Source organism: Perissodus microlepis, chromosome 2 (genome assembly GCF_051167445.1).
Source record: "Perissodus microlepis isolate ML-2025 ecotype Zambia chromosome 2, ASM5116744v1, whole genome shotgun sequence".
In the NCBI taxonomy this organism is placed as follows: Eukaryota; Metazoa; Chordata; class Actinopteri; order Cichliformes; family Cichlidae; genus Perissodus; species Perissodus microlepis.
The window spans coordinates 19,428,054-19,441,257 of NC_140462.1; the positions used below are offsets into that span (position 1 = coordinate 19,428,054).

Genomic DNA, 13,204 nt, shown 5'->3' on the forward strand with positions numbered 1-13,204 from the left:
ACATTGGGTGGTTTTGGCAACTTTTTGTTAACAACAATGTTAATTTAAGACAAAAAAAGAGTTTTGTCTGTAATATTTTAAATTTATAGCAATGTGATGGCAAGCCACACAGGGTAAGCACCACACCTCACCATTAGTTGCTTCACTCTAGTTTGCTTTGCAGTCACAACTTTAAATATATTCTACTTATTGTCCAATATTGTTTCTTTATTAAATGTATTTATTTTTCCATTACACCTTCTGATGTTTATATGGCTTGCACACATTATGGTCAAAGTTCTGTTTTATGTTATATTAATACATCTTTCTTTGTTTGAGTTACCTGGGGTTTGGCTTCTCCTTCCTGTATAGTTGGCTTCTCCTTCCTGTCTGGCAAAAGGTGTGACAAAGGGCTGGGAGAGCTGAAGTACCACTGACAGCCTAATTGGATGAAACCACATGCTTCATTGCCTGGGGGGTGTTTCAAGTTTGTTTAATTGTTTGGTATTAGTTGGTTATGTGGCAGCCATTTGGTTTTCCATTTGGTTTTGCTAAACCAGTATTTAAGTTCCCCTGTGTGTCATTTCAGGAGGTCAGTTTGTCGTATGTTTGTTTGAGGTTTCGTTAATTGTTATCTTGAGTTTAGTTTTTTGAGTTGACCTCTTTTGTTGGTCTGCCTGTTTAAGTTTTTTGGCTTTGTTAAATATCTTTTCAATCAAACCCCTTTTTTTAATTGAACACCTGTGACCTTTATGCCTTACTGCTTGGTCACTGACAGGCAAGTATTGATCATGTTGATGAGATAGAGGTCTCAGAAACTCATGTAGCAAATATGATACAAAGGGCATTATAGGGTTAATGTGACTTCAAACCATGGCAATGTTTTTGGTGCTACATGAGCTGGTTTGAGAATTTCAGAAACTGCTTTTCTTCTGGGATTTCCCAACTACACAATCATCTTCAGGGCTTAAAGAGGAAAATATTCAGTCAAGGGCTGTTTTCTGGGCAAAAATGCCTTGTTGATACCAGAGGTCAAAGGAGAATGGGCCTTGAAGCAGATGGGCTAGCAGCACAAAACAACATAGTGTGTGCTATACCTGCACTGTAAACTGAGGCTACAATTCACAACGGTTCACTAAAATTGGATAATAGAAGACTGGAAAAACACCACCTGGTTTACTGTAGACAAATGGCCTCCACATTCCGTTACAATAGAGGACCTTCAGAATGTGGTGGAACATGAGATTTACAACGTAGATGAGCAGCTGACAAATGTGCACCAACTGGATGATGCTGTCATCTATCATAATCTCTGGGGAATATTTCCAGCACCTTGTTTAATCTATGCCACAGAGAAGAGTTAGTTCTGAAGGCAAACGAGCCAAAGCCAGCACTAACAAGTTGTATCTGATAAAGTGTCTGGTGAGTGTATAAGTCTATATCAGAATCAGATATAAGAATATTGTATAATTTATAAATCCCACGGCTCTTTTCATGAGTTATGTTACTTTTTTTAATGCATAAATTTAGTGGTAATTTTAAACTAAATTAGAAAACTGGAAATAGGTTCTCGTGGCCCATCAAGGGACACAGCACACTCTTTGGTAATCAATGCTATACAATATAATGAGCCTGTAATTGCCAAACTTTCTAAACTAACTTCTTTTCCAAATCAGTTGTGCTGACAGCGTTTCTTACAGGGCCCATATCTTATGGCTTACGAGGTAAATGGAGCAGTGCAGGCTCATATAGAGCAGCAGTACCTAAATTCTCCGGTGTCTCGTTGTTTTGGTACAGTGTGCTCCACTAGTACTTTGTAAACAGTGTCACAGCCTCGTAAATAAAATCCACACGAGTGGTACTTTTGAAAATTGAGTGAATCTCCTGTTTTGGTTTGTTCTGTGCAGAACTAGGCCCATTGTAGTTAATCCACTCTTCCCTCTTACTGATAGATTCAGGCCTCCACTTCAGTATGACAAGAACATGTTCTTCATTATTAGTCATTTTTCCTTCTCTAGCAAATTATACAAAGCTATAAAAACAGGGTTGCATTTGACTAAAATAAGCAATTTCCAATAACTTTCCTTCTGTTTCTAAAAACAATTTCTCCACCTTCTCATTTTCTTCAATTAGGAGGATGAGAAACACATTTTCCACAGAGTGGGACTGCACTGTCTGGCAGTCTACAGTCAAAATAATGTAATTATCATTTCCAAGCACAAGCCGCTTAAATTTCTGGAGAAGCCAGTTTTACTGAACCGTGACTGGAATTAAATTCTGCCACTTCAACTTTTAACCAAAATGTCAGTGGATTTTTATGGGCCACAGTTAAAATCGCTGTGCTTTTGTATTTTTTATTAGTTTGTTTTTCAATTTTGTTTAAAATGTAGGGTTTTTTTTTTTATTAAATTTAGCTTCAGTTAGTTTTTTAAGGTGAGTGTGCCTTTTTTAATTTGTTTAATTTTTTTTATTTTAGTATGATCCTTAATCCAGAAACAGGTGCATACTTTCCATTGTTCACGTGTAGAGTATTACAACAGTAAACACCACATAAAGCAACTACTTTCTTAGGTGAAGGGAAGTAATTAGTATTAACTATTATTAATAAATACTATTAAGAAAAGTTAATATTGCTATTGACTTCAAAATATGACCCTGTAAACATTTAAATTGAATACAGTAAAATATAAAGAATATTATTTACTTATTCTCTTTAAGTCTGACTTTCTTCTGCCTTCCAAATAAAAAATAAGAAAAATTACATAATATAGACACATTGATATTAATGCCAGTTAACACTTAAATAATAAGTATTTATTAGTTAGTATTAAATGTGAAAGAGAGATTTTGCAATCTTGTTGCAAGTCTTTAAAAAAATGAAATATTCTAAAATGTATGCCTCGAGAGCAAAATAACACATTAGTACAGTAATCTGCACATAGCTCATTATACCTCTCAAGCCTAACCTTTTAAAAAAAATGCATTAAGCATTTGAGATGAATGGCATTTATGTTCAAAAGTCCATATGAGCTATTATATGAGCTCATCTTTTCAACCTGTTCTGTGTGTGACAAAGGTGAACTTTTGTGTCTTTCATATAAATACCTGCATCTGCCTTATAGCAGTGCATCTATTCAACTCCAAAAGTGGATGAATCTTCCCCTTTGGAGAGACATTCATTAGCTGCAATAGCACGATAAATGGCTAAAATAAAGAGGAAGCAATTTCACACACTCCCACCAAAAATGGCATTTGGACCTTGGCAAATGACATTTATGAAAAAAAGCTAGCAGTACAATTACAAAGCACACTTTAGATACTCCGATGATTGAACTTGAGATAATTAAATGCCTCATTATGTTATTGTAGTGAGAGTTTGACAATGAGAGATTGACAGATGGAGAGTGCAGAAAATAGAAAAAAGGAAAGAAAGGGATGGTGATGTGAAATTTTGGCATTGTTAGTCTCCAGGTATGCATTATCAGGAAGGGCCTTGTTGAGCACTCCAGGCTGCAAGCTTGGAGAAGAAGCTTCCAGAGAAACTAATTTAGAGCTAACCAAGGACCATAATCTTAGAAAATGAAAAGCCTGAAGCATTTCTGCCTTTAATATCTGAAAATGTTCTCAAAATGAATAATACTTACATTTTAAATTCAACTAGTTAATAGATGTGCACCCCTTGTAACTCGTGTAAACCCTTAATAAACTAAACTTCTTAATTATTTATTTCATGTCTTAATCCTGCTAAAAACAAGTTTGATTCAGCAGAAGTTTAAAAAAAGTGAAAAAGTGAATGCATAAAACAAAATTACAAATGTGATAAAGTGCAGTGGAAACAGTAATGATGACTAGAACATGCAGTATGCTGTATGGATGCAAGAAAATCATTCAAACTACAGATACTGAGAATAACACCAGAAATATAAGCTTTTTATACCACGAATTTAAACCAATAAACTAATAGATATGCAACTTTAAACTGTGCACAGGCTCCAATTAGATAACCCCTCTCTGTTCCCAGTTACATTATTAGTTGTGAGATGTTCCATCATTTATCATTTATTCGTAACTTTGTTTATGTCCCAACTTTTTTGAAACTGCTTGCTGGCATCAAATTTTAAAATAAGATTATATGTCAGACGCAATAAACTTTCTCAGTTTCAACATTTGATATGTTGGTTTCTCAGTTCAAATTAATCCAATTCAGTTTTATTCTATTTTTATTTTATTTCTATAGAGCTATTTCACAAAAACTATGACCTCAAGGTGTTTCCTATTGTATGATACAAACCCTGCAATAATAAAATACCATAAATATAAAAAATAATTAAAAAAAACATAACAATCAGAGCAAGAACTTGGTGATAGTGGGAAAGAAGAGCTCTCTTTTAACAGGAAGAAAGCTTCACATATATGTAGTGTTTTGATATGGAGCCAGTCATTCATTTGGATGGACACCTGGTAAGTGTTTATACAGCATATTGTGGCTTGTGCTAAATAAATGGCCGATGATTGTTCCTGGTCCATCCAGTAAAATTCTGTGTTCAGTCAGACATATTGACCAGAAAGCTGCTGGGCAGCCTAGGATGTTTCGGTAAAAGCCTGAGTTTAGTGCCACTCAAGGAATTGCTGTAACAGTCCCTATGTTGGGCAAAAAAAATTAAACTGGGGCAGCCAGGGTTGTGTATGTTTGTGTCCTGCTGGTCTGTGCTTGCAACCATGACAATACTTTGGTCACAGTCTGACCCGCTCTGCAAATGAGTTTGAATTAATAATTGACAACTTAGAGGCTGTGCTGGGTCATGCATAACACAACGTGCAGTCCACTGAGGTGAGGCGGCACACTTCCTGGTCAGCTTGACACAAAGCTTATGGTCTTCTGCTCTTTACACTAGGCCAGCTCACACGGCACTCCAACCCCACTGGTCTTTCATAAGTTGTTTGAAAAGCTGGTAACAAAATATAAATATGCTCCTTGAAAAGTGGAAAGGTTGCCAATTCAGACTGTCTGTTGTGCTTCTTGGCCACTATACACCTATATGTCTCTTATTATGGGCATATATTTCCACTTGTAACTAACTACAGCCCCACCGCCCTACATACCAGAATGTTAAGTCATTGCATGGAGCGGTACCAGTGTGCTTCCTAAAAATGATCCAAACAGTTACAATTGCTAAAACAAATGATTTGTTTTGAAAGAACATTGCAAGAATTTCTTTAAAAGACCTGAACACAAAACGTTGTAATTGACAATTGTTAAAACCACTGTCTCCAAAATCTTGTCTGTTTCTGTGTTTAAGTGTAGCATACAAAAACCTGAGATGTGTATACTAGAAATACTAAAAGTATCCTGCTGTGTGCTTTTTGCATTTAAATGTTAGTGTGTCATGCTAATGATTATGTAATGTTTATAACCAACTCCAGGCATTTGCTCAACAGCAGCTAGTGTGGCGCGATTGAAATTAGTTCACCACCATTTCCCCTAGTGTTCTGCTTTAGCTTTCATTAGACAAAGAGTGCAGATAATGTTTTTTTGAGTCTCAATTGTAAACAAAGCAGGTTTCTATTATATAAGCAAAGGAGTTACCAGGGCCACATTTAACCACATTATCACCATGGTAAGAACTTGGATGCTGGGAGACATTTTACCAGCAGGCACAATATCTCCTTATTTGGATGTGGAAAGAAAATGTGATCTTTCAATCCCCTATGGACACCCAGCATGTGATCACCAACCTTTGAATCCCAGCTTCATTTAAATGAGCAGCTTTGATTCAAGCTAAGACTCCGACTTAATTGTGGTACATAATGTCGGCTACTTAAACACTGCAGCAGTTTGATTTCCACTTTGTGGAAGTAAACAGACACTAGCCATAAATTAGAGCTCGGGCTGACATGTTGGTTATATTCTGCAGAGCGTTGTGCAGACACCAGAACATCAGTAAGACATAATCACAGACTAAAGAGAAATAAGCTGTCAAGTGTTAACAGGAATGACTGAGGAGAGTCTTTTCTTGGTTTGCAAGGACTGAAATGCATTGACAGTTTTTCCACACCCACTGTTATAAAAAAAAAGTAAAAGTGACTTTGAAAAAATGTATATTAAAAGTTAATAATGAAGTGTTGATTTGTGAAAGTGTATAGATAGGAGTCTCTCCTTTTCAAAGCTGTCATAAGCAGCGTAACAAAGGGAATGTCAGGGGTGCATTAAACATTAAAAGACTTTTCTTGTGACCTTCCCGTGTTGTTTTGTTGCCACTTTGCTGCAGTGAGATTTTGCCTTTATCTAAAACAACTTTACATGAATGATAAGCTAAACTACAGCAAACATATCCTCTGCTCCACAGAGAGAAAATGTCTGTCTGAATGCTTTAGCTGAAAAATTTTGCCCTCTATCGCAGCAAGGTTTGTGCTGTCATCATCACTGTGGGAAAAAAAAGAAGAAAAAAAAAAAGAAACTGAAACACATCCGCAGAGAAAAAAATATCCCTGTCTGACCTTTTGGAAATGGCACCTGAGAGTAAATACTTGAATAAATGCCTGCCCAAGTAATTTTTGATGAATGCTACAATCTGAGATGTTGGGTAATTTCATTTTTTCGCAGATCTCATGGGAGAGTGCCAAATGGAGGTGTGCATAATGCACTTTGTCCCCCTTTCAAACCACTGACCTTGACAACCGTAACATAACCTCGCACATCCCTCTAAAACCCAGCAGAACTACACAATGATCTTGGCGTTTGTGCTCTTAAAGCATTTCATCATAAAAGCTTTAAAAAAAAAAAAACATGCTTTCCAGTATGTGAAAATCTCGAAAAGTAAACATGGCAAAAATGTAATTCTTTTTGACAAAGTGGCTAAGATAAAAGTTAATTAAAAACAACATATTAAGATATATTAAATTGAAATGAGTAGAATCAGAAGTTCCAGATTAGCTGCCACAGGTGGAATCATCTTGTGGTTTCTTGGAAGACCTTTACTGGCACCAGATACTTCAATATCTATATCTTTTGAAGGGTAGTCTCACAAGAGGGTTAAAATACCTCCAAGCTATGTGAAATGAATCATTCCACTATGGTAGTAATTCCGCTAAAGAACTGCAAACATGTCTATTGAGTTCTTTTATTAAATAAATGATTGAAAGGTCTTTTTTTCTGTGGGTCAAAGGCATCAATGACTTTGTCCAAAACTTTCAAGAAAGTACAACAATTTTCATAGGTTGTACTTAATTTTGACATTTTGTAGCATCAGCAGCACAAGCTTGAGATGTGGACTAAATCTAACCAACAGTAAGTTTTGCAGGAAATAACGAGAAAATTCATTTTAGCTGTGATTCATATTATAATACATATGGGCCATTAATATAGTCTGTAGGTGTTTTATTACTGATATCTAATAAACCTGGTGATATTTACTCACACAAGTGCTTAGTGCTATTTTCTCTAAATTCAAATGAGATTAAAAATGCAGTAAATATCCTCTTCTATTAAATGTCACAAAATGGAAATTTGAGGAACACATTGCACTCGTAGTGTAATTAAGTTTGTGTTTTCATGTGCAGATGAAGAGATCATGTTTTGGGATAAGTTGTTTTGAAATTGATAATGACACTCATGATACTTTATGTTCTTTATACATGCAATGTAAGTATATATATACATTTTGATAAAATCTAGCGTCTCCTAATGCAAACATGCAAACAAATTAAAATGACTGCCTGTAACTAATATATCTATTAAAAGCACCTAATTCCATAAATGACTGTGTTTGCTCCTTTATACCAGCATAATTTATGTAAACAAACCTGAAAAGCAGGAGAAAATATAAAAATCAGAGATTGAACTGTGGTTTATTATTCTCATTATTAACAGAGCCATCAGGGATTTGGAAGTTATGCTATGCCATTATTCAAAGGTTTGGTTCAGACGTGTGCTTTTCAGTGAGAGCCTTGTGTTTGGGATTTTGGGAACATCTTTGATGATTTGCAGTCACCGCTTTGATGTCTTTGAGTCTGTTTGTCTACGACTTTTTTTGCTCTTGTGTCATGCCAAAGACACAGCACGCCCTTTTTCCTGCCTATCCAACAATTTTTTTTTCCTGAGAAAAACCCTCAAGTCACTGGGTGTCTACATGGAAAAGTACATGTAAAAGCTTCCATAAACTGTCCGCAAGTTGCACCGCATGATCCTGTGTTAAACGAACAGGAACGACAAATGTTGCAGATTTTTCACTTTAAAAGCTGGAGAATTTCTAAAAACATTAAAGTCTTCTGTAAAACTTGTTAGAACCATCCCATGACATTTTCTGCTAACATGCCTTCAGGAGGTTTCCTGTTTCTCCTGCTGCGACAAGGCCTATTTTCTTTTGTCTTTCATCTGCCAACACGGCAGCGTGTCATTCTTCCTCTTTGTTATTAAAGAAAAGAAGCTGTGAAAAGCTGAATTTTGTCTTAATAACGAGTCCACTGACTGTTCCTGTGTTTTCAAAAGTACTGCTTCTCAGCGACATTGAAAATCACAGGTATGGCTGGAAGGTTAATAGTGTGCTCACTTTACCAGCATGCTATTGTAAAACTTGTATTTTTAGATGAGACACAGCTTCTGCACATTAATCTCAAGATAATAGACTTTTGCTTTTATATGTACACTTCACTCCAGCGAGAGCTTTGCCTGCGCTTCCTGTTCTTATTTTTAAAGTGAGGAAATGAGCATGTGGGAGTTTAATACATTCATGTTCCCTGTAAGTTGACTTTTAATATATAAAAGATTAAAATCCAGAGAAACCCCCGATAATTGAAAGAAACATTAGGCAAATAACATACACACTCACACACAATAGCCAAGATAAAGCGAAAGATAGCTCAGTAAGACACAAAGGGCACAATTAATGATGGAAGGAAGCAGCTACTTTGAAGGAGAGAGAAAAAACAACAAAAGTCAACAAACTGCAGTAATATTTGAGTGAAAAAGAAAAATGATGGGGTAAATCCTCCCCTGCTTCTCCTGCTGCTAGTCTAATTGAATTTCTAACATTCCTTATATACACAGCCTATTTCATGTACCATATATTCGAAAAAAGCCATATCCTTCGCTTTTAAAAGACCATTTACTCCCATTTTATCAGGATGAAGCTGTACATCATTAATTTTGACATGAAAATTACCAGAAAAGTTTCGCTCATTTCTTGAAAGTGGAAACAAGTGTGCGTTTTCTAATTAGTAATTGTTTTATAGGATGTATCAGATTGTTTTACAGCAGATGGCATTAAACCTATTATAGTGTTCATATGATAACTCTGTTATATCAGTATCTTTAGTTTTAGGCTATTTGAGGAGTTTGAAAAGAGATCTGTTTTCTGTGAGATCATGTTTATTTGATTTTTCCCAATTTACGCTTGTTTTTTGTGAACTACTCTACCCTTTCGACTTTATTATATTCTCTGCTGATTTTACAGCTTTCTCCAGTTCTTGCATTGCTTATCATGTTTTCTGAATGTTTCCAAACACTGTTTCCTCTTAAAGTAATAACATATTCTCAGTGCAGCTTCGTCGCTGTTGTGGTCCTGGCGTAGTGCCCATTCAGTCTTTGGCAAATAATAGTTAAAGCTTTTATCACTCTGGATAACCACAAATATTTGTCTTCGCATTGCTGTTTGTGTGTTAATTGAAACAGTGAGGTACAGCATCCGTACCGTTACTTGCTCCTCACAATCTTTACTGAACAGACTCATTAATTATTTTGTTTGTTTTATTAGGATCCCCATTAACACCAGTCAAAGCCTTGGACTTTCGTTCTGGGATTTTCTGTGCATTCATTCATTTTTGACGTTACTAGGTACATCTTGCAAGTGCCGGATTTGACAGACTTTTTCCTGCTGAACTTGCTTAATTTCTGATTCAACAAAGATTTTGTTCCACAAAGACAAAACACGATCACTCAGTAGCTGTTGATTTGTTGGTTACACGTCCATGATGCAAATCTCCCACTAAATCCCACAGGTGCTCTATTAGATTGAGATCTGGTGACTGTGGAGGCAATTTGAATATAGTAAACTCCCTGTCCTTTGGCAGAGGCCAGGTAGAGATAATTTGAGCTTTTTAACATGGCACATTATCTTGCTAGAAGCAGCCATCAGTAAATGGGTATACTGTGGCGATATAGGGATGGATATGGTCAGCATCACTACTTAAGTAAGATGTAAGCTTAAATGATGTGTGATTGTACTAAGGGGCCCAAAATGTTCCAAGATAATATTAAACTATGAATAAGAACTTCAGTGCTCCACATATGGATATAAGACTTTAACTATACCTTGACTTCAGAAAAAAAAATAGAAAGATGTTTCAGCTCATGGCTTTCTGCAAAGCTTCTGATACACATTTGATACACCTTAACAAAGGTAAAGGTGTTTCATCCATATACAGAGATGTCCAAAGTACTTACATACAAACATATCATTACATTAAATAGCTGTGTATAGAGCTGAATCTGGGGCAGAAGAAAGACATACAGTGGCTTGCAAAAGTATTCGGCCCCCTTGAACTTTTCCACATTTTGACACATTACAGCCACAAACATGAATCAATTTTATTGGAATTCCAATTGACTGCGGTTCACAAACGTTGTCCATCTAATCTGACTGAGCTGGAGCTGTTTTGCAAAGAAGAATGGGCAAGGATTTCAGTCTCTAGATGTGCAAAGCTGGTAGAGACATACCCTAAAAGACTGGCAGCTGTAATTGCAGCAAAAGGTGATTCTACAAAGTATTGACTCAGGGGGCTGAATAATTACGCACACCCCACTTTGCAGTTATTTATTTGTAAAAAATGTTTGGAATCATGTATGATTTTCGTTCCACTTCTCACGTGTGCACCACTTTGTGTTGGTCTTTCACGTGGAATTCCAATAAAATTGATTCATGTTTGTGGCTGTAATGTGTCAAAATGTGGAAAAGTTCAAGCCACTTGAAAACCCATTTCCATAAAGAAAAAATAATAAATGACATATTCTGTTTGATTCAATACAAAGCTCGAGTATACATAAAAATTCATTACATAGAACAACATCAGTCCATAAATTATATATATGTCTTAGGACCCTTGGTAAGAACTACAGACACGTCCATGCACACAATCTAATAATTATAAAAAACAGGAGAACAACAGTTCCTCATTTAATCCTCTAGGACAGTGCTTCCCAAACTTTTTCCAGCCACGTACCCCTTGAGACACGTCAGCCTCAGCCACATACCCGCTGCTACGAACGACTCTTAATTAGTGTCTAAAAATACATTGCAATACCGCATGCATACAAATAAATACTGCACAGTCGATTATTTCTCACCACCAAATGAATTTATTAATATATTTTAGTAATGACAGAATTTTAATAACGAACTTTACTACTTAATATTAGCAGTGTATCAAAAGATTTATTAGAATTCACCATTTTGTCGAGAGCATAAAGGCCAGATATGAACTTTCATTAAACATAACTTTATTTAATGTGATGGATGTGCTTGAGCAGAGGCACACAGCTCTTCAATGTTTGGCTCAATTTGGGAAAGGCTGAGTCTTAAATCGTTTTCCACACAAAGTCTTGCTCTGTATTTTGTTTTTTCGTGTTTGTTAAAGCAGAAAATCCCCTTCCGCATAAGTATGTAGTGGCGAAAGGCATTGTCAGCGCGCTTAGCCAGCGTGGGCTGTTCAGTGTGCAGTCCTATCCAGAAATCCGCCAGGGTCTTTTGAGCGTGTTCAACTTTTAGAGATCCATCTGTGGCGATCTCAATTAGGCTCTCCTGGTCAGACGGTGATAACGAAGTAGGCACGGTGGTGAACGGGTGACGTATCCAATCATTTGAGCCGTCCGTCTCTGGGAAGTATCGGCGTAACTGCACCACCAGCTCCTCAAGGTGCACGTTACATTCGCGCTTTACACTTTTTGATAGTGTGAGATCATTTGAGCACAGAAAATCATGCAGCACGGGAAAGACTTCAGTGTTGTTTGCATCCATGCAGTTCTTCCAAAGGTTTAACTTCTTTATCATGGCCTCAACTTTATCTTGAACATTGAATATAGTTGCAGAAACACCTTGTAATCCGAGATTGAGCTCGTTCAGACGAGAAAATATATCACACAGATAAGCCAGGCACGTAAGGTACTCTTCATCATGCAAATGTTTAGACAGCTCAAAGGGATGGTTACTGAAGAAAACTTTAAGTTCATCCCTCAGCTCAAAGAAACGTGTCAGCACTTTCCCTCTAGATAGCCAGCGAACCTCTGTGTGGAGTAATAATGTCTCATGCTCGCTGCCCATCTCATTGCACAGCGCAGCAAATAAGCGGGAGTTCAGCGGCCTGGCTTTCACAAAGTTAACTATTTTTACACTTGTGTCCAAAACATGTTTCAAATGGACAGGTATTCCCTTTGCAGCAAGAGCCTCTCGGTGGATGCTGCAGTGTACCCAAGAGGCATCTGGCGTGACTGCTTGCACACGCAAAACCACACCTCCGTGTCTCCCAGTCATGGCCCGTGCGCCATCAGTAAAGATGCCAACACATCTGTCCCACATGAGTCCATGTGTGTTCATGAATGTGTCCAGCTTTTGAAAAATATCTGCGGCAGTTGTCCTTTGTTCCAGCAGTTTACAGAACAGCATGTCCTCCTTGATGGTTCCTTCATGAATGTAGCGCACATATACGAGGAGATGCACCAGGCCAGCCACATCCGTGGACTCATCTAGCTGTATTGCATAAAATTCACTGTGGCGTATGCGCAGAAGTAGCTGCTGTAAAACATTTTCCGACATTGCACTGATGCGCCGTGAGACAGTATTGTTTGATGATGAAATGGACTGTATCATCTTTTTTGCCTTTCCCCCCAACATTGTCCCTACCATATCTAAAGCAGCAGGGAGAATGAGGTCCTCCACAATAGTGTGGGGTTTGTTGGTTTTAGCCACTCTGTAACTGACCATGTAAGATGCTTGTAGTCTGTTTTTATTCATAAGATCTGGCACTTGAATGCAGGTTTTACTTGTTGAAAGTGATTTTAGCTGTCGCTCAAAATATTCTCTTGGTTTATTTTTCAAATGGGGATGATTTGTCTCTAAATGTCTGCGCAAAAGTGAAGGTTTCATTGAGTTCTGAGACAATACTTTTGCACAAATAACACATTGTGGCCGTGAAAATCCACCAATATTTATACACTGAACCCCAGCAAAACATA

General features: G+C 37.0%; 1 protein-coding gene across 1 annotated transcript; it reads right to left on the reverse strand.

The window, feature by feature from the left end:
* Positions 1-11,477: 11,477 nt before the first annotated feature.
* LOC146392688 (zinc finger BED domain-containing protein 5-like) lies at positions 11,478-12,785 on the reverse strand. The gene has a single exon (XM_084951670.1). It carries the CDS (start codon positions 12,783-12,785, stop codon positions 11,478-11,480), a length of 1,308 nt encoding a protein of 435 aa, XP_084807796.1.
* Positions 12,786-13,204: the final 419 nt, after the last annotated feature.